Source organism: Borostomias antarcticus (genome assembly GCF_949987555.1).
Source record: "Borostomias antarcticus genome assembly, chromosome: 4".
In the NCBI taxonomy this organism is placed as follows: domain Eukaryota; kingdom Metazoa; phylum Chordata; class Actinopteri; order Stomiiformes; family Stomiidae; genus Borostomias; species Borostomias antarcticus.
The window spans coordinates 14646114-14668613 of record NC_140237.1 but is presented as its reverse complement, the minus strand read 5'-3'; the positions used below and the strand labels follow the sequence as shown (position 1 = coordinate 14668613).

Here is a 22500-nt window from a genome sequence, read left to right as displayed (position 1 = left end):
CACATGTACGTACACACACACACACACATACACACACACACTGGGGGGGCGCCTACATTAACCCAAGATGGACACCCCACGGTGTGCTTGAACGGACAGGTTACATAATCCTCCTGAATAAAGGTTTCTCTGTAACCAGACCTCTACCCTTCTGCTCAGCCTGAAGCCAGGACTTCTGACAGGAAGTGTGTTTCTGTTAGTAATGTCTGATGGAATAATCCAGAGGTTATAAAGCAAAACAAGTGACCGGCAACAGGTCCAGTGTAACTCAAATCTATAGACTCATCAGTGCCCTAAACCATCTGGTCCAGAATATCCATTGCTGATCTCAGTTACATTCATCCAAGACTGATCTCTCATACTGAGAAGGGGTTAAAACCAACACTAAAACCTCCTTGAACCTCTCCAAGTGTCTGAAAAAAACACCAGTTCTGTAAAGAATCAACTTCAAGAACAAAGAACACTGATCCATTGGGAAGGAACCGCTGTCTAAACTGATTATGACCTCAGCTACTTACTGTAGTAGGGCCTAGTTACTCCTCCAGGATCGCTAGCCGACTGACACACACCTCAGGTGCTCTCCCCTCCCCCTCCCCCTTCCCCCGCCCTGCCCCGCCCGCCCCGCCCGAGGCCCCTCCACTTCCCCCGCCCGGAGCCCCACCCCCTCCCACCCGGAACACCTCCCCCTCCCGCCCGGAGCCCCACCCCTTCCCCCGCCCGGGGCCCCGCCCCCGCAGTGACTCACGCTGCGAGTAGAGCAGGATCTGTATCTCCAGCAGGGCGCAGGTGAACAGCTGCAGAACGCTCTCCACGCCCAGCAGCTCAAACACCTGGCTGACGGGGAAGTCGAAGAGCGGCAGCTCGGCGGTGCTGGGTCTCTGGCACACCACGGGCCCATACACGCCCCAGAACTTCAGAGAGCGCCCGGCGGGCGGCAGGGGCACCTCGTACAGGACGTTGTAGACGTAGCTCTCCAGGGGGAGGGGCGGGGGCTGGGGGGAGGAGACGGCACGGTGCAGCTGCTGCAGAACCTTCCGGCACGCCTGGGGGAAGGCCATGGGCGCGATCAGGCAGATGCACTTGGACACGTAGAGCGTGTCGCGGCTGATGTCGTAGGAGTTGAACCGCTGGAGGCGGGAGATGGCGGGGGAGGCGTGGAGGGCGGGGTGGGGATGGGGGTGGTGGTGGTGGTGGTGTTGGTGGGGGAGGGGGCGGAGCTGATCCGGAGACGCGGGCGTGTGCAGGATTTCGTACTGCTCGGCGTTGTGCATGTGGTAGAGGGTCTGCATGGCGCTGCAGATCTGCTTGCTGGTCACCTCCTCGTAGAAGGTGAGGGCGAATCCGTAGGTCCGAGAGCCGTCTTCGCGTGTGATGATGAAGGAGTGGAACTGAGGCTCCCGCGAGTCCAGCTGAGTCCGGAACGACAGCCCCTTCGGCATGCACAGCTGGGGGGGGAGGACAGGGGGGGGGGGCAGCTGGAGAGTTAGCGCGCTGAAAGATCATCTGAGGATCACTCCCTACCTGCAGGCTGTTGGTACCAATCCCAAACGGAAAGTTAACACTGTGATCCACGCTTTACTCACCATGCCGACGGCATCCTGGTCGAAGGGACTCCACTCGACGTTCTCCGGGTAGTGCGCTAGCACTTTGGATTTGAAGGTTCTCCGCAGCGGACTCTGCTCAAAGTTCTCACCTGGAAGAAGGAGAAATAAAGAAAGAGAGAGGAAGAGAAACGAGAGAAGTCAAGACTGAGAGCCCAAAGGGCAACAGAGGAACACAAGGAAGTAGATGTCCAATCAGAAGCAGGCTTGAGGCATAAGACATGTCTCCAGAGGAACAGGAAGTTAGCATGTTTGTCTAGAGAGAAACTGTATTGCATCATGTAAAGCTGTCAGCTGCATCCTGTACTGGGCGAAGACTGAAGACAACAACGGTCCAAATGTTCAAATTGATGTCACATACAGTAACACTCTTGAGCTTTGCTTACTCTATTCTTGACTATTGCTTTAGAATTAGGAGTCTTCTTTTTCCTGATGTCTCATAACAAATTCAATTAAATCAAATATTTAAATTAAATAAGTCAGAGATGGCTTTTCGTGACAGCTTCAATGACAATACAGGCAAAGCAACCCGCAAAACAATCAATCAGACAAATAAACCAACACAAAACAGGCTGATTGAAACCAACAGTGAAGCAGAAGTGATGTCACTCAGAGTGGAGGGGCAGAGGTTGACCAAGCATCACCAGGGCAGTGAGCGCTGGCTGAGTGAGAGAGGCAGTGATTGTCAAACACAACTAACTGGCTTGTTTTTAAAAGCTGCTGAGGGAGGTGAGAGAAGAGAAGAGAAGAAGAGAAGAGGAGGAGAAGAGGAGAGAAGAAGAGAAGAGGAAGAGAAGAGGATAGAAGAGAAGAGAAGAGAAGAGAAGAGAAGAGAAGAGAAGAGAAGAGAAGAGAAGAGAAGAGAAGAGAAGAGAAGAGAAGAGAAGAGAAGAGAAGAGAAGAGGAGATGAGAGGAGGAGAGAGGAGAGAAGAGAAGAGGAGAAGAGAGGAGGAGAGAAGAGAGGAGAAGAAAAGAGAGGAGGAGAGAGGAGAAGAGAAGAGGAGAGGAGAAGAGAAGAGAAGAGAGGAAAATAGAAGAGAGGAGAAGAGAGAAGAGGAGAGAAGAGAGGAGAAGACAAGAGAGGAGAGAGGAGAGGGTAGGGTAGGGTAGGGTAGGGTAGGGTAGGGTAGGGTAGGGTAGGGTAGGGTAGGGTAGGGTAGGGAAGGGAAGGGTATGGTAGGGAAGGGTAGGGAAGGGTAGGGAAGGGTAGGGAAGGGTAGGGTAGGGTAGGGTAGGGTAGGGTAGGGAAGGGTAGGGTAGGGTAGGGAAGGGTAGGGTAGGGTAGGGTAGGGTAGGGAAGGGAAGGGTAGGGTAGGGTAGGGTAGGGTAGGGTAGGGTAGGGTAGGGTAGGGAAGGTAGGGTAGGGTAGGGAAGGGTAGGGTAGGGTAGGGTAGGGAAGGGAAGGGAAGGGTAGGGTAGGGTAGGGAAGGGTAGGGTAGGGAAGGGTAGGGAAGGGAAGGGAAGGGAAGGGAAGGGAAGGGAAGGGAAGGGAAGGGAAGGGAAGGGAAGGGAAGGGAAGGGAAGGGAAGGGAAGGGAAGGGAAGGGAAGGGTAGGGAAGGGTATGGAAGGGTATGGAAGGGTAGGGTAGGGTAGGGTAGGGAAGGGAAGGTAGGGTAGGGAAGGGTAGGGAAGGGAAGGGAAGGGAAGGGTAGGGTAGGGTAGGGTAGGGAAGGGAAGGGTAGGGAAGGGAAGGGTAGGGTAGGGTAGGGTAGGGTAGGGTAGGGTAGGGTAGGGTAGGGTAGGGTAGGGTAGGGTAGGGAAGGGAAGGGAAGGGAAGGGAAGGGTAGGGAAGGGTAGGGTAGGGTAGGGAAGGGTAGGGTAGGGTAGGGTAGGGTAGGGTAGTGTAGGGTAGGGTAGGGCAGGGCAGGGAAGGGTAGGGTAGGGTAGGGTAGGGTATGGTAGGGAACGGTAGGGTAGGGTAGGGTAGGGAAGGGTAGGGTAGGGTAGGGTAGGGTAGGGTAGGGTAGGGTAGGGTAGGGTAGGGTAGGGTAAAAGGAAGAGTGCTCTCAGAGTTTCCCACACCTGTGCAGACCTGAGTTTGGAAAACTCAGACATTACAAATCAACAAAAGGAGAGTGCTGTGAAGGAAGGATGTGCCAGGTTAAAGGTTAAAGGTCATCCTCTGAGGAGGGGGAGGAGAGAGGAGGGAGGGGGAGGTTACCTTCGTCCGCACTCGCCAACATTCCTCTGGCCCCATCTCTGAATTTAGTAGCCTCTATATACTGGCATAAAGCTACACAACAGATAAAACAACAGTTAATCACACGCCGACAGCGCACCACTTCCCAAGATGCACAGCGGTTCACACACAGCAGGACGGCCATGTTCTCACAGCCTTCTCCTCAGAGGTGCTCGGGGAACACATCCTCCTTGACATATTTTGGGGACTGGGAGGGACAAGGTCATTTTTGTGGGGTTGGTATCTGAACCAGCTGGTTGAGTGGGTGTGTGACGTCGTCGTGTGTTGTAGTGTGTTGCAGTAACGCCCACTGTAACCTGTCGACCTGGGCACTTTACCACGGATTACTGGTATGCTAATAATACATGAGGAAGGGTGACCAGGTGTCTTCTGGTTAAAAAGGTAGCCAGACAATGTGACTGGAATGGAAGATGACATCATTGTGGAACACCTAGGGAAATATGTGTGGATCTCTATTTCTTCTGAAATATGATGTGTGTGAGAATACTGGTTAGCGTGGATATTAGCCAACAGTCAGGACAAGGGGGGGGGAGCACAAAAAGAGGACCTTCTGACAGAGAGATCTCAGCAGCTGGAGGTAAAATACTGTACGAGCATTCTAACATTCACAAGTAAGGCTGGGTATCGATTCGAAATTTCAAGAATCGATTCGATTCCAATTCACAAGGTTCAGAATCGATTATCACGATTCAATTCGATTCGATTCAATATTGATTCGGGTAGTGTTACTAAAACCTGTTTTTTTAGCTGTAACCTTAATTACATGACTGCCAAGTTATGCAACACATCAATACTAGGGCTGGGTATCCATACTGATTTCCAAAAATGAATGAATGAATGAATCATTGAATGAATTAATGAACTATTCATTCCTTCATTCATTCATTAATTAATTAAATAAAAGATCGATTTTGGGATTCATGAATCGATTCTGAATCATTTGATTTCATTTTAAACCCAGCCCTATTCACAAGGGGAGCTGAGACTAGACTAGTTGCTTTATTCCCAAGAAAACCTGAAGGGGATCAGTGATCAGAGATTCTTCAGGACTGGATAAAGAGAGAATACTAGTCAGGCCAAGGAGAGAGAATACTAGTCAGCCCAAGGAGAGAGAATACTAGTCAGCCCAAGGAGAGAGAATACTAGTCAGCCCAAGGAGAGAGAATACTAGTCAGGCCAAGGAGAGAGAGGGTGTTAGGGTACGCCTGGATGCTTCACTCCATCTCTAACACTACCGAGTTAGCGGAGTACCGATCACACAGTCTCATAACTCCCTTCTTCTGCAGAGAATATTCTAGGCTGCTGATTCATCCAGAGCTGTCCTGCTTCAGATGCAGACGCACGCACACAGGAAGTGAGAGAGTGACGGTCTCTGCGTGCGGTGGCCGGGGTCCAGGCCACCCCCGGTCCTGCTGTCACACGTTAGACACAGTGTGACGGACCCCCGGGGAGAGCGTGACGTCCGTGGTCGCCTCCTGCGCCGCCATCTGGCCGGGGTCACCCTCCGTAGCCCACACTGCTGGGTCTGCCGTGAGGGAGGCCTGGAGAGACTAACCCGGCCTGGAGAGACTAACCCGGCCGTGAGGGAGGCCTAGAGAGACCAACCCGGCGTTAGTATCACTCTCTCCTACTGTGGGTGACTCAGTGATGACACACAGGACACGCCCGTCACTCACGAATGTAGAGCACCTCTTTCCTGTGCGCCACTTCTGTGGTCTGATGTGATTGGTGGTACCTGTCTGAGCCGTGTGTGGTCGTCTCGGCAGAGAGCACCGGTAACGGTGAGCGAGCAAAGCCTGAGAAACAGTCAGGATGTCGAGTGAGTGAGAGTTTGATTCTTCCTCGTTTGCTGGGACTTTTTTGATGGGGGTTGAGACTGTGTTCCTGAGAATGTCTGTTTTACAAAAACACCATCGTTGGATAGTCAAGGTTTAAGGCCGACAAGGGCACCGTGGGTTTAGGAAGAGGGCAGATGACAGGGCCACCGTGGGTTTAGGAAGAGGGCAGATGACAGGGCCACCGTGGGTTTAGGAAGAGGGCAGATGATTGGAAACACACCTGTGTCTACACAACCACACTGAAGTGTTGAGGCTAACGTAACCAGCAGCAGACAGCAGGGAATCAGCTGAAAGATTAACTGGTTAATCTCGGCAGGAAGGAATCTAGGCCAGGAGGTATGTCAGCAATACCACCGAGAGGAGAGACCAGCTGAAAGAGAGCACATATTGTACAGAACTCCATGTCACAGGCTACAGTCGTCATGACCATGCATCCAACACTATACAAGTACAACGGTCCTATGTTACTTGTGGACGTGGTTCATGTGATTTGCATAGACCACGCCCACACCCCTCCCCCACAGGACACTTTGAGCCACCATCTGCAAAATGCTTCCTTGTTTCTACAAGCTATCTAGCTGATTGGCCAGATAATCACAGTAGCCTACCCAGGCTCAGCGTATGATTGGCTGCACGCGCCGTGGTCTACCTGCGATTCCTGCTTGTTCCGTCTAGAGTAGAGACTGTGGTAAGTTGGAAATACTAACGGAACAACATTGCTCAGCAAGCATTTGTGAGGCATTAATAAGCCACCGTCATGGTTTACTTATCTAATTTATTCTATGCTAGAATACAAACCTACTGTCCTAGTGTTGTTAATATGTGATTTGCATAGACCCCTCCCCCACAGGACACTTTGAGCCACCGTGACTCAGAGTCCTAAATGCTGAATACAAGAGACCTCCTGGACCCCACAGCTGACATGGAAATATTGTGCTTTTTATGTATTTGTCTAGCAGGATTTCTAAAAAAGAGATCCCCGCAAAATGTTTAATGAAATATATTTATATATCAGACAAGGTTCTGAAAATGCCACAGTCTCTAAATGCTGAATACAAGAGACACCCTGGACACTTTATCATGGAAATGTTGCTTTCTTTTGGTAGTGGTCTAGTAGGATTTATAAAGAAGGGGTACTTACCTAAAAAGTTATAAAGGCTTTTTTATTTTTCCATGGACAGATTAAGCTGTAATGTCCGCAAATATATGTAGCGACCATCAGCAAAATGCTTCCTTGTTTCTACAAGCTATTTAGCTGATTGGCCAGATAATCACAGTAGCCTACCCAGGCTCAGCGTATGATTGGCTGCACGCGCCGTGGTCTACCTGCGATTCCTGCTTGTTCCGTCTAGAGTAGAGACTGTGGTAAGTTGGAAATACTAACGGAACAACATTGCTCAGCAAGCATTTGTGAGGCATTAATAAGCCACCGTCATGGTTTACTGATCTAATTTATTCTATGCTAGAATACAAACCTACTGTCCTAGTGTTGTTAATATGTGATTTGCATAGACCACGCCCACACCCCTCCCCCACAGGACACTTTGGGCCACCGTGACTCAGAGTCCTAAATGCTGAATACAAGAGACCTCCTGGACCCCACAGCTGACATGGAAATATTGTGCTTTTTATGTATTTGTCTAGCAGGATTTCTAAAAAAGAGATCCCCACAAAATGTTTAATGAAATATATTTATATATCAGACAAGGGTCTGAAAATGCCACAGTCTCTAAATGCTGAATACAAGAGACACCCTGGACACTTTATCATGGAAATGTTGCTTTCTTTTGGTAGTGGTCTAGTAGGATTTATAGAGAAGGGGTTCTTACCTAAAAACTTATAAAGGCTTTTTTATTTTTCCATGGACAGATTAAGCTGTAATATCCGCAAATATATGTAGTGACCATCGGCAAAATGCTTCCTTGTTTCTACAAGCTATCTAGCTGATTGGCCAGATAATCACAGTAGCCTACCCAGGCTCAGCGTATGATTGGCTGCACGCGCCGTGGTCTACCTGCGATTCCTGCTTGTTCCGTCTAGAGTAGAGACTGTGGTAAGTTGGAAATACTAACGGAACAACATTGCTCAGCAAGCATTTGTGAGGCATTAATAAGCCACCGTCATGGTTTACTGATCTAATTTATTCTATGCTAGAATACAAACCTACTGTCCTAGTGTCGTTAATATGTGATTTGCATAGACCACGCCCACACCCCTCCCCCACAGGACACTTTGAGCCACCGTGACTCAGACTCCTAAATGCTGAATACAAGAGACCTCCTGGACCCCACAGCTGACATGGAAATATTGTGCTTTTTATGTATTTGTCTAGCAGGATTTCTAAAAAAGAGATCCCCACAAAATGTTTAATGAAATATATTTATATATCAGACAAGGTTCTGAAAATGCCACAGTCTCTAAATGCTCAATACAAGAGACACCCTGGACACTTTATCATGGAAATGTTGCTTTCTTTTGGTAGTGGTCTAGTAGGATTTATAGAGAAGGGGTTCTTACCTAAAAACTTATAAAGGATTTTTTATTTTTCCATGGACAGATTAAGCTGTAATGTCCGCAAATATATGTAGCGACCATCAGCAAAATGCTTCCTTGTTTCTACAAGCTATTTAGCTGATTGGCCAGATAATCACAGTAGCCTACCCAGGCTCAGCGTATGATTGGCTGCACGCGCCGTGGTCTACCTGCGATTCCTGCTTGTTCCGTCTAGAGTAGAGACTGTGGTAAGTTGGAAATACTAACGGAACAACATTGCTCAGCAAGCATTTGTGAGGCATTAATAAGCCACCGTCATGGTTTACTGATCTAATTTATTCTATGCTAGAATACAAACCTACTGTCCTAGTGTTGTTAATATGTGATTTGCATAGACCACGCCCACACCCCTCCCCCACAGGACACTTTGGGCCACCGTGACTCAGAGTCCTAAATGCTGAATACAAGAGACCTCCTGGACCCCACAGCTGACATGGAAATATTGTGCTTTTTATGTATTTGTCTAGCAGGATTTCTAAAAAAGAGATCCCCACAAAATGTTTAATGAAATATATTTATATATCAGACAAGGGTCTGAAAATGCCACAGTCTCTAAATGCTGAATACAAGAGACACCCTGGACACTTTATCATGGAAATGTTGCTTTCTTTTGGTAGTGGTCTAGTAGGATTTATAGAGAAGGGGTTCTTACCTAAAAACTTATAAAGGCTTTTTTATTTTTCCATGGACAGATTAAGCTGTAATATCCGCAAATATATGTAGTGACCATCGGCAAAATGCTTCCTTGTTTCTACAAGCTATCTAGCTGATTGGCCAGATAATCACAGTAGCCTACCCAGGCTCAGCGTATGATTGGCTGCACGCGCCGTGGTCTACCTGCGATTCCTGCTTGTTCCGTCTAGAGTAGAGACTGTGGTAAGTTGGAAATACTAACGGAACAACATTGCTCAGCAAGCATTTGTGAGGCATTAATAAGCCACCGTCATGGTTTACTGATCTAATTTATTCTATGCTAGAATACAAACCTACTGTCCTAGTGTTGTTAATATGTGATTTGCATAGACCACGCCCACACCCCTCCCCCACAGGACACTTTGGGCCACCGTGACTCAGAGTCCTAAATGCTGAATACAAGAGACCTCCTGGACCCCACAGCTGACATGGAAATATTGTGCTTTTTATGTATTTGTCTAGCAGGATTTCTAAAAAAGAGATCCCCACAAAATGTTTAATGAAATATATTTATATATCAGACAAGGGTCTGAAAATGCCACAGTCTCTAAATGCTGAATACAAGAGACACCCTGGACACTTTATCATGGAAATGTTGCTTTCTTTTGGTAGTGGTCTAGTAGGATTTATAGAGAAGGGGTTCTTACCTAAAAACTTATAAAGGCTTTTTTATTTTTCCATGGACAGATTAAGCTGTAATATCCGCAAATATATGTAGTGACCATCGGCAAAATGCTTCCTTGTTTCTACAAGCTATCTAGCTGATTGGCCAGATAATCACAGTAGCCTACCCAGGCTCAGCGTATGATTGGCTGCACGCGCCGTGGTCTACCTGCGATTCCTGCTTGTTCCGTCTAGAGTAGAGACTGTGGTAAGTTGGAAATACTAACGGAACAACATTGCTCAGCAAGCATTTGTGAGGCATTAATAAGCCACCGTCATGGTTTACTGATCTAATTTATTCTATGCTAGAATACAAACCTACTGTCCTAGTGTCGTTAATATGTGATTTGCATAGACCACGCCCACACCCCTCCCCCACAGGACACTTTGAGCCACCGTGACTCAGACTCCTAAATGCTGAATACAAGAGACCTCCTGGACCCCACAGCTGACATGGAAATATTGTGCTTTTTATGTATTTGTCTAGCAGGATTTCTAAAAAAGAGATCCCCACAAAATGTTTAATGAAATATATTTATATATCAGACAAGGTTCTGAAAATGCCACAGTCTCTAAATGCTCAATACAAGAGACACCCTGGACACTTTATCATGGAAATGTTGCTTTCTTTTGGTAGTGGTCTAGTAGGATTTATAGAGAAGGGGTTCTTACCTAAAAACTTATAAAGGATTTTTTATTTTTCCATGGACAGATTAAGCTGTAATGTCCGCAAATATATGTAGCGACCATCAGCAAAATGCTTCCTTGTTTCTACAAGCTATTTAGCTGATTGGCCAGATAATCACAGTAGCCTACCCAGGCTCAGCGTATGATTGGCTGCACGCGCCGTGGTCTACCTGCGATTCCTGCTTGTTCCGTCTAGAGTAGAGACTGTGGTAAGTTGGAAATACTAACGGAACAACATTGCTCAGCAAGCATTTGTGAGGCATTAATAAGCCACCGTCATGGTTTACTGATCTAATTTATTCTATGCTAGAATACAAACCTACTGTCCTAGTGTTGTTAATATGTGATTTGCATAGACCACGCCCACACCCCTCCCCCACAGGACACTTTGGGCCACCGTGACTCAGAGTCCTAAATGCTGAATACAAGAGACCTCCTGGACCCCACAGCTGACATGGAAATATTGTGCTTTTTATGTATTTGTCTAGCAGGATTTCTAAAAAAGAGATCCCCACAAAATGTTTAATGAAATATATTTATATATCAGACAAGGGTCTGAAAATGCCACAGTCTCTAAATGCTGAATACAAGAGACACCCTGGACACTTTATCATGGAAATGTTGCTTTCTTTTGGTAGTGGTCTAGTAGGATTTATAGAGAAGGGGTTCTTACCTAAAAACTTAAAAAGGCTTTTTTATTTTTCCATGGACAGATTAAGCTGTAATATCCGCAAATATATGTAGTGACCATCGGCAAAATGCTTCCTTGTTTCTACAAGCTATCTAGCTGATTGGCCAGATAATCACAGTAGCCTACCCAGGCTCAGCGTATGATTGGCTGCACGCGCCGTGGTCTACCTGCGATTCCTGCTTGTTCCGTCTAGAGTAGAGACTGTGGTAAGTTGGAAATACTAACGGAACAACATTGCTCAGCAAGCATTTGTGAGGCATTAATAAGCCACCGTCATGGTTTACTGATCTAATTTATTCTATGCTAGAATACAAACCTACTGTCCTAGTGTTGTTAATATGTGATTTGCATAGACCACGCCCACACCCCTCCCCCACAGGACACTTTGAGCCACCGTGACTCAGAGTCCTAAATGCTGAATACAAGAGACCTCCTGGACCCCACAGCTGACATGGAAATATTGTGCTTTTTATGTATTTGTCTAGCAGGATTTCTAAAAAAGAGATCCCCACAAAATGTTTAATGAAATATATTTATATATCAGACAAGGGTCTGAAAATGCCAGTCTCTAAATGCTGAATACAAGACACACCCTGGACACTTTATCATGGAAATGTTGCTTTCTTTTGGTAGTGGTCTAGTAGGATTTATAAAGAAGGGGTTCTTACCTAAAAACTTATAAAGGCTTTTTTATTTTTCCATGGACAGATTAAGCTGTAATATCCGCAAATATATGTAGTGACCATCGGCAAAATGCTTCCTTGTTTCTACAAGCTATCTAGCTGATTGGCCAGATAATCACAGTAGCCTACCCAGGCTCAGCGTATGATTGGCTGCACGCGCCGTGGTCTACCTGCGATTCCTGCTTGTTCCGTCTAGAGTAGAGACTGTGGTAAGTTGGAAATACTAACGGAACAACATTGCTCAGCAAGCATTTGTGAGGCATTAATAAGCCACCGTCATGGTTTACTGATCTAATTTATTCTATGCTAGAATACAAACCTACTGTCCTAGTGTTGTTAATATGTGATTTGCATAGACCACGCCCACACCCCTCCCCCACAGGACACTTTGGGCCACCGTGACTCAGAGTCCTAAATGCTGAATACAAGAGACCTCCTGGACCCCACAGCTTACATGGAAATATTGTGCTTTTTATGTATTTGTCTAGTAGGATTTCTAAAAAAGAGATCCCCGCAAGATGTTTAATGAAATATATTTATATATCAGACAAGGTTCTGAAAATGCCACAGTCTCTAAATGCTCAATACAAGAGACACCCTGGACACTTTATCATGGAAATGTTGCTTTCTTTTGGTAGTGGTCTAGTAGGATTTATAGAGAAGGGGCTCTTACCTAAAAACTTATAAAGGATTTTTTATTTTTCCATGGACAGATTAAGCTGTAATATCCGCAAATATATGTAGTGACCATCGGCAAAATGCTTCCTTGTTTCTACAAGCTATCTAGCTGATTGGCCAGATAATCACAGTAGCCTACCCAGGCTCAGCGTATGATTGGCTGCACGCGCCGTGGTCTACCTGCGATTCCTGCTTGTTCCGTCTAGAGTAGAGACTGTGGTAAGTTGGAAATACTAACGGAACAACATTGCTCAGCAAGCATTTGTGAGGCATTAATAAGCCACCGTCATGGTTTACTGATCTAATTTATTCTATGCTAGAATACAAACCTACTGTCCTAGTGTTGTTAATATGTGATTTGCATAGATCACGCCCACACCCCTCCCCCACAGGACACTTTGAGCCACCGTGACTCAGAGTCCTAAATGCTGAATACAAGAGACCTCCTGGACCCCACAGCTGACATGGAAATATTGTGCTTTTTATGTATTTGTCTAGCAGGATTTCTAAAAAAGAGATCCCCACAAAATGTTTAATGAAATATATTTATATATCAGACAAGGTTCTGAAAATGCCACAGTCTCTAAATGCTGAATACAAGAGACACCCTGGACACTTTATCATGGAAATGTTGCTTTCTTTTGGTAGTGGTCTAGTAGGATTTATAAAGAAGGGGTTCTTACCTAAAAACTTATAAAGGCTTTTTTATTTTTCCATGGACAGATTAAGCTGTAATGTCCGCAAATATATGTAGCGACCATCAGCAAAATGCTTCCTTGTTTCTACAAGCTATCTAGCTGATTGGCCAGATAATCACAGTAGCCTACCCAGGCTCAGCGTACTATTGGCTGCACGCGCCGTGGTCTACCTGCGATTCCTGCTTGTTCCGTCTAGAGTAGAGACTGTGGTAAGTTGGAAATACTAACGGAACAACATTGCTCAGCAAGCATTTGTGAGGCATTAATAAGCCACCGTCATGGTTTACTGATCTAATTTATTCTATGCTAGAATACAAACCTACTGTCCTAGTGTTGTTAATATGTGATTTGCATAGACCACGCCCACACCCCTCCCCCACAGGACACTTTGGGCCACCGTGACTCAGAGTCCTAAATGCTGAATACAAGAGACCTCTTGGACCCCACAGCTGACATGGAAATATTGTGCTTTTTATGTATTTGTCTAGCAGGATTTCTAAAAAAGAGATCCCCACAAAATGTTTAATGAAATATATTTATATATCAGACAAGGTTCTGAAAATGCCACAGTCTCTAAATGCTGAATACAAGAGACACCCTGGACACTTTATCATGGAAATGTTGCTTTCTTTTGGTAGTGGTCTAGTAGGATTTATAGAGAAGGGGCTCTTACCTAAAAACTTATAAAGGATTTTTTATTTTTCCATGGACAGATTAAGCTGTAATATCCGCAAATATATGTAGTGACCATCGGCAAAATGCTTCCTTGTTTCTACAAGCTATCTAGCTGATTGGCCAGATAATCACAGTAGCCTACCCAGGCTCAGCGTATGATTGGCTGCACGCGCCGTGGTCTACCTGCGATTCCTGCTTGTTCCGTCTAGAGTAGAGACTGTGGTAGGTTGGAAATACTAACGGAACAACATTGCTCAGCAAGCATTTGTGAGGCATTAATAAGCCACCGTCATGGTTTACTTATCTAATTTATTCTATGCTAGAATACAAACCTACTGTCCTAGTGTTGTTAATATGTGATTTGAATAGACCACGCCCACACCCCTCCCCCACAGGACACTTTGAGCCACCGTGACTCAGAGTCCTAAATGCTGAATACAAGAGACCTCCTGGACCCCACAGTTGACATGGAAATATTGTGCTTTTTATGTATTTGTCTAGCAGGATTTCTAAAAAAGAGATCCCCGCAAGATGTTTAATGAAATATATTTATATATCAGACAAGGGTCTGAAAATGCCACAGTCTCTAAATGCTCAATACAAGAGACACCCTGGACACTTTATCATGGAAATGTTGCTTTCTTTTGGTAGTGGTCTAGTAGGATTTATAGAGAAGGGGCTCTTACCTAAAAACTTATAAAGGATTTTTTATTTTTCCATGGACAGATTAAGCTGTAATATCCGCAAATATATGTAGTGACCATCGGCAAAATGCTTCCTTGTTTCTACAAGCTATCTAGCTGATTGGCCAGATAATCACAGTAGCCTACCCAGGCTCAGCGTATGATTGGCTGCACGCGCCGTGGTCTACCTGAGATTCCTGCTTGTTCCGTCTAGAGTAGAGACTGTGGTAGGTTGGAAATACTAACGGAACAACATTGCTCAGCAAGCATTTGTGAGGCATTAATAAGCCACCGTCATGGTTTACTTATCTAATTTATTCTATGCTAGAATACAAACCTACTGTCCTAGTGTTGTTAATATGTGATTTGCATAGACCACGCCCACACCCCTCCCCCACAGGACACTTTGAGCCACCGTGACTCAGAGTAGAGGTCTTCACGGGTCGGGTAAATCCGAGAGGACCCGAACTGGACCCGAGACCCGTACGGGTCCGGGTCCACATTTCCACGCTTTTATTATGGTCAATTGGGTTCGGGTGGATCCGATTCTGTTACCTCGGGTCCCGGGTCTGTGTCATTATGCGTAAAACCCGAGAGAATGATGACGCGAATTCAGTGAGACCGCGGCCGCGACGCGAGCAGAGGCACGTCAGCCACCATCAGTAGCCTACCTTGTGAATAATAAGATGAAAGAAAATGAATATAAAGAGGTCAAACCTAGTGGCAGCTTTGTGTAGCCTTATTTATTGACGGCCGTTTCATTTCCATGCTGCCACATCACAGCCTGACAAAACAGTGATTGATCCTGTCGAGATTGAGAGGATAAATCACACTTCCATCCAACTGTGATGCAACAGCATGCAAGCCCACAGCCTGACAGCCTGAGAGATTAATGCTACTAGGCTACTTGCTACTACTGCCTGTCGGATCCGTAAAATACCCGGTCCGACTCGGGTCTCAGGTCTCTGTCCTACTCCTGCTCTCGGACAAAATCGGGTCCGGTATACATATTTTAAAAAATGATCAGATTTAGTCGGATCTCGGAACAAATGTCTCGGGTCCATCTCGGTTTCGGGTCCACATTTTAGACCCGAGAAGACCTCTAACTCAGAGTCCTAAATGCTGAATACAAGAGACCTCCTGGACCCCACAGCTTACATGGAAATATTGTGCTTTTTATGTATTTGTCTAGCAGGATTTCTAAAAAAGAGATCCCCGCAAGATGTTTAATGAAATATATTTATATATCAGACAAGGTTCTGAAAATGCCACAGTCTCTAAATGCTGAATACAAGAGACACCCTGGACACTTTATCATGGAAATGTTGCTTTCTTTTGGTAGTGGTCTAGTAGGATTTATAGAGAAGGGGTTCTTACCTAAAAACTTATAAAGGATTTTTTATTTTTCCATGGACAGATTAAGCTGTAATATCCGCAAATATATGTAGTGACCATCGGCAAAATGCTTCCTTGTTTCTACAAGCTATCTAGCTGATTGGCCAGATAATCACAGTAGCCTACCCAGGCTCAGCGTATGATTGGCTGCACGCGCCGTGGTCTACCTGCGATTCCTGCTTGTTCCGTCTAGAGTAGAGACTGTGGTAAGTTGGAAATACTAACGGAACAACATTGCTCAGCAAGCATTTGTGAGGCATTAATAAGCCACCGTCATGGTTTACTGATCTAATTTATTCTATGCTAGAATACAAACCTACTGTCCTAGTGTTGTTAATATGTGATTTGCATAGACCACGCCCACACCCCTCCCCCACAGGACACTTTGAGCCACCGTGACTCAGAGTCCTAAATGCTGAATACAAGAGACCTCCTGGACCCCACATCTGACATGGAAATATTGTGCTTTTTATGTATTTGTCTAGCAGGATTTCTAAAAAAGAGATCCCCACAAAATGTTTAATGAAATGTATTTATATATCAGACAAGGTTCTGAAAATGCCACAGTCTCTAAATGCTGAATACAAGAGACACCCTGGACAGTTTATCATGGAAATGTTGCTTTCTTTTGGTAGTGGTCTAGTAGGATTTATAAAGAAGGGGTTCTTACCTAAAAACTTATAAAGGCTTTTTTATTTTTCCATGGACAGATTAAGCTGTAATGTCCGCAAATATATGTAGCGACCATCAGCAAAATGCTTCCTTGTTTCTACAAGCTATCTAGCTGATTGGCCAGATAATCACAGTAGCCTACCCAGGCTCAGCGTACTATTGGCTGCACGCGCCGTGGTCTACCTGCGATTCCTGCTTGTTCCGTCTAGAGTAGAGACTGTGGTAGGTTGGAAATACTAACGGAACAACATTGCTCAGCAAGCATTTGTGAGGCATTAATAAGCCACCGTCATGGTTTACTTATCTAATTTATTCTATGCTAGAATACAAACCTACTGTCCTAGTGTCGTTAATATGTGATTTGCATAGACCACGCCCACACCCCTCCCCCACAGGACACTTTGGGCCACCGTGACTCAGAGTCCTAAATGCTGAATACAAGAGACCTCCTGGACCCCACAGCTGACATGGAAATATTGTGCTTTTTATGTATTTGTCTAGCAGGATTTCTAAAAAAGAGATCCCCACAAAATGTTTAATGAAATATATTTATATATCAGACAAGGTTCTGAAAATGCCACAGTCTCTAAATGCTGAATACAAGAGACACCCTGGACACTTTATCATGGAAATGTTGCTTTCTTTTGGTAGTGGTCTAGTAGGATTTATAGAGAAGGGGTTCTTACCTAAAAACTTATAAAGGATTTTTTATTTTTCCATGGACAGATTAAGCTGTAATATCCGCAAATATATGTAGTGACCATCGGCAAAATGCTTCCTTGTTTCTACAAGCTATCTAGCTGATTGGCCAGATAATCACAGTAGCCTACCCAGGCTCAGCGTATGATTGGCTGCACGCGCCGTGGTCTACCTGCGATTCCTGCTTGTTCCGTCTAGAGTAGAGACTGTGGTAAGTTGGAAATACTAACGGAACAACATTGCTCAGCAAGCATTTGTGAGGCATTAATAAGCCACCGTCATGGTTTACTTATCTAATTTATTCTATGCTAGAATACAAACCTACTGTCCTAGTGTCGTTAATATGTGATTTGCATAGACCACGCCCACACCCCTCCCCCACAGGACACTTTGGGCCACCGTGACTCAGAGTCCTAAATGCTGAATACAAGAGACCTCCTGGACCCCACAGCTGACATGGAAATATTGTGCTTTTTATGTATTTGTCTAGCAGGATTTCTAAAAAAGAGATCCCCACAAAATGTTTAATGAAATATATTTATATATCAGACAAGGGTCTGAAAATGCCACAGTCTCTAAATGCTGAATACAAGAGACACCCTGGACACTTTATCATGGAAATGTTGCTTTCTTTTGGTAGTGGTCTAGTAGGATTTATAGAGAAGGGGCTCTTACCTAAAAACTTATAAAGGATTTTTTATTTTTCCATGGACAGATTAAGCTGTAATATCCGCAAATATATGTAGTGACCATCGGCAAAATGCTTCCTTGTTTCTACAAGCTATCTAGCTGATTGGCCAGATAATCACAGTAGCCTACCCAGGCTCAGCGTATGATTGGCTGCACGCGCCGTGGTCTACCTGCGATTCCTGCTTGTTCCGTCTAGAGTAGAGACTGTGGTAAGTTGGAAATACTAACGGAACAACATTGCTCAGCAAGCATTTGTGAGGCATTAATAAGCCACCGTCATGGTTTACTGATCTAATTTATTCTATGCTAGAATACAAACCTACTGTCCTAGTGTTGTTAATATGTGATTTGCATAGACCACGCCCACACCCCTCCCCCACAGGACACTTTGGGCCACCGTGACTCAGAGTCCTAAATGCTGAATACAAGAGACCTCCTGGACCCCACAGCTGACATGGAAATATTGTGCTTTTTATGTATTTGTCTAGCAGGATTTCTAAAAAAGAGATCCCCACAAAATGTTTAATGAAATATATTTATATATCAGACAAGGTTCTGAAAATGCCACAGTCTCTAAATGCTGAATACAAGAGACACCCTGGACACTTTATCATGGAAATGTTGCTTTCTTTTGGTAGTGGTCTAGAAGGATTTATAAAGAAGGGGTTCTTACCTAAAAACTTATAAATGCTTTTTTATTTTTCCATGGACAGATTAAGCTGTAATGTCCGCAAATATATGTAGCGACCATCTATTGTGCTTTTTTGGTATTTGTCTAGCAGGATTTCTAAAAAAGAGATCCCCAAAAGATGTTGAAAGAAACTTATTTATATCTCAGACCAGAGGCTCAGGCCCACACAAACAGCATGAGAACCCTAACATACACACCACCAACTGAGCCTAGTGCTTCATAATGATCTACAGCACAAAAAAGAAGACAAGTATTTGAACAAATGGTAACATTTGGTATTTGTCTAACAGGATTCATAAAAAGATAGATCCCCGCAAAATGTTCAATGAAATATATTAATATATCAGACAGGAGTCTGAAAATGCCACAGTCTCTAAATGCTGAATACAAGAGACACCCTGGACACTTTATCATGGAAATGTTGCTTTCTTTTGGTAGTGGTCTAGCAGGATTCCTAAAAAAGGGATCCCCAAAATATGTTCAAGGAAACTTATTTATATCTCAGACCGGAGGCTCAGGCCCACACAAAGAGCATGAGAACCCTAACATACACACCACCAACTGAGCCTAGTGCTTCATAATGATCTACAGCACAAAAAAAGGAGAAGAAAAGTATTTTTGTGTGCAGAAGGAGCAGGCCAGAGAGGGGGAGTGTGGAGATACGGCTGTTATACACACTGACTCTCTCCCACTCTCTCTTCTGGCCAGCGTGTCCCAGCTGTCCTCTCTCACCCACGTTCTCCACCACCATGCCCACCCTGGGGAACTGAGCCTGGGGTAGAGTAACTGGGAGAAGAGAGGAGTGGAGAAGATCATCATCATCAGGTCGTCCACAGACGGGCCTCACATCTTTGTCTCCAGTTATCCCGGTAAAAAAGCCCTTTTTAGGTAAGAACCCCTTCTTTATAAATCCTACTAGACCACTACCAAAAGAAAGCAACATTTCCATGATAAAGTGTCCAGGGTGTCTCTTGTATTCAGCATTTAGAAACTGTGGCATTTTCAGACTCTTGTCTGATATATAAACATATTTCATTAAACATTTTGTGGGGATCTCTTTTTTAGAAATCCTGCTAGACAAATACATAAAAAGCACAATATTTCCATGTCAGCTGTTGGGTCCAGGAGGTCTCTTGTATTCAGCATTTAGGACTCTGAGTCACGGTGGCTCAAAGTGTCCTGTGGGGGAGGGGTGTGGGCGTGGTCTTCACCTCCTCGATGATCCTCCTTAGGGCCAAGATCTGAGTTAGTGTGGACCTCCCCTCTTGAAAGCCATTCTGGTTCTCTCTCAAGTGAGGGTCGATGGCGCTCCGCAGCCTGTTAAGTATCATGCGGTTGTACATCTTTGCAGTGATACAGGTCAGGCTGATGCCACGGTAGTTGTTCAGCTTTGAGAGATCCACGGATTTAGTCACTGGGATGATGTTGGAGAGAGACCATATATCAGGCTTGTTATTTTTCATTAGGGCAAGGCTCCAGGAAGATGTCCTCAAGGTGGCGGTTCTTAAAGCCCTCTGGGGGAACGCTGTCGGACGTCTGAGTGGAGGAGAGAGGAAAGGAAACTAAAAGAAAGGAAAGGAGAGGAGAAAGATAGATAGATAGATAGATAGATAGATAGATAGATAGATAGATAGATAGATAGATAGATAGATAGATAGATAGATAGATAGATAGATAGATAGATAGATAGATAGATAGATAGATAGGTAGATAGATGGATAGATAGATAAATAGATAGATATATAGATAGATAGATAGATAGATAGATAGATAGATAGATAGATAGATAGATAGATAGATAGATAGATAGATAGATAGATAGATAGATAGATAGATAGGTAGATAGATGGATAGATAGATAAATAGATAGATAGATAGATAGATAGATAGATAGATAGATAGATAGATAGATAGATAGATAGATAGATAGATAGATAGATAGGTAGATAGATAGATAGATAGATAGATAGATAGATAGATAGATAGATAGATAGATAGATAGATAGATAGATAGATAGATCTGACGGCAAGAGGTGAGGTTGTCTCTCACTCAGCTAGTCATCAGCTTCAGAATGACTGCTGGCGACGACAACATCATCTTGTTATCGCTCACACAGCCAGTGGGCGTGGCCTCAGTATGATCCTGATCCTGGCTCTGTCACACCGCAGCGACAGACGCCATTTATTACAGCGCTGGCTCCCACTGGGCCTCCATGTGAGCTTCTCTACTCTCTACCGGGCCTGGGGGGTCCACACACCGCTGACCAGCACAGCACAGCCCCTCATCTTTATTTGTCTCACACACTTCAGAGAAGAAAAACATCTAGACACTTCTCAGAAGGCGAGCAGGGGGAGGAGGGGGCAGGCAGAGAGAGAGCTGAGCAGAGCTACCCAGGGTGCACTGGGTCTGGCTGACCCAGAATAACATCAGGCGCCGTTCTATTGGCCCTGGAGGGCGAACTCCACATGGCATGGATACGGGCCGAGCTCGATCAAGCACTCCTTAACATGCATTATACTCCTGATCCAGCTTTACGCAGGAACCCAAATCAAGCAGGAATGGATACAGGGATGAACTGGAACGCAAGGTCCAGTCTAATATGACAGAAAGGGGATCAGACCACTCAGCCTGTAATATGTTAGGTTATAATAGACTAATAAACTAACTACACTAAATATGTTAGGTTATAATAGATTAATAAACTAACTACACTAAATATGTTAGGTTATATAGGTAAAGCTGTTATACACACTGACAACAGGTACAGCTGTTTTACTGACTCTCAGACCCCCACGTCACAGGCTAGGGTCACCATGACGTCACGACCGTGCCTCAAACTACTGCACTGATTTGCATAACCACGCCCACACTCCTCCCCTACAGTAGGACGTCCCCAGAGGCCGACGGCAGATGGCCTCGACGCTGAGTGTCATGACAACTTCCTGTGAGAACAGGATGTGCAGCCAAACGGCAACACACCAGAAACATCTGAGAGGGCTTCAGTGTGAGACACAGCTGGTCTCAGCACAGTCTCTATGGAGCACATGGACTGAGAGGAGAAACCTCTGGCTGCTTCACCGTAATCTTCAAACCATTTCAGCCCCTTGCATGCACAGACAAAATGGAATAATCATTTATATTTTCCCTTTCAGAAAATAAGCTTTCTTTATTTGGAAACCATCTAACAAATATTTAACTAAATATTTATATTTAACTGTATACACACAGCTTATGGAAGTGTGATTGTGGGGGGTCAGGGTTAGGGTCAGAGTGTGCATGGAGAAGCGCACATTTTCCGACGTTGTCACGTCTAGTTCATTTTTTATAAATACCGAAGGTTGCTTAGAAAGTGGCGTACGCTTGCTTTTGTGCTTACTCAGCGTTTATAAATGAGAATCCAGGACATTTCTCATGAAATGCGGGCAAGAAAAAAAAAACTACAAAGAAAGGTTTTAGCATCACAGTTCCTAAGAGGTAGAAGGACCACCCCCTCATATCTGACCAGGCTACCATCACTAAAGACAAATCCTATTTAGGGTTTTATCTCTTTTGGAATTTACAGTGAAAGAAACAATAATCTATTTCGGTGCTTTCCAAAGAGACGGTAACCAGGGCTAAAATGTCAGGAATGACGTAGATAATGTATAGTGCTCTTTACACAGCCTAAAACCCCCAGAGGACAGGGGAGAGTACCATGACTCGTTGGTTTGAATGTCATTAGCAGAAAAAAGGAGAGTGAAACAAGAGCTTCCATATTCCCTGTGATCTATTCAGGAAGGCCTGATATAACGTAACTCCCTCAAACATGAACTGCGGTTTACCTCTACTGTGACCAATGTGGAAATGAATCAGCTCCTTTTACACAGAGACAGAGGGACTTCCTTCCTCAGCAGAGCAGAGATCAGAGCTGCGATGGGCAGGCAAGTCTGCGCAAGCTAAAGACGGACTGTGACTGCATCTTCATCAGTTACATCATCAAAACCTGCTCCCTGCCCCCATGCTGAGCA

At 44.8% G+C, this 22500-nt stretch overlaps 1 protein-coding gene across 2 annotated transcripts in view; it reads right to left on the bottom strand.

The window, feature by feature from the left end:
* Positions 1-22500, bottom strand: part of dennd5a (DENN/MADD domain containing 5A) — a 54721-nt gene that overhangs the window by 23904 nt on the left and 8317 nt on the right. For both annotated transcript variants that reach the window (XM_084436951.1, XM_084436952.1), the window contains exons 2-4: positions 3765-3836; positions 1584-1693; positions 746-1445 (exon numbers count right to left, since the gene is read on the bottom strand). In XM_084436951.1, coding sequence (XP_084293077.1) covers positions 746-1445; positions 1584-1693; positions 3765-3836 — 882 coding nt within the window. The remainder of the gene's footprint in view (positions 1-745; positions 1446-1583; positions 1694-3764; positions 3837-22500) is intronic.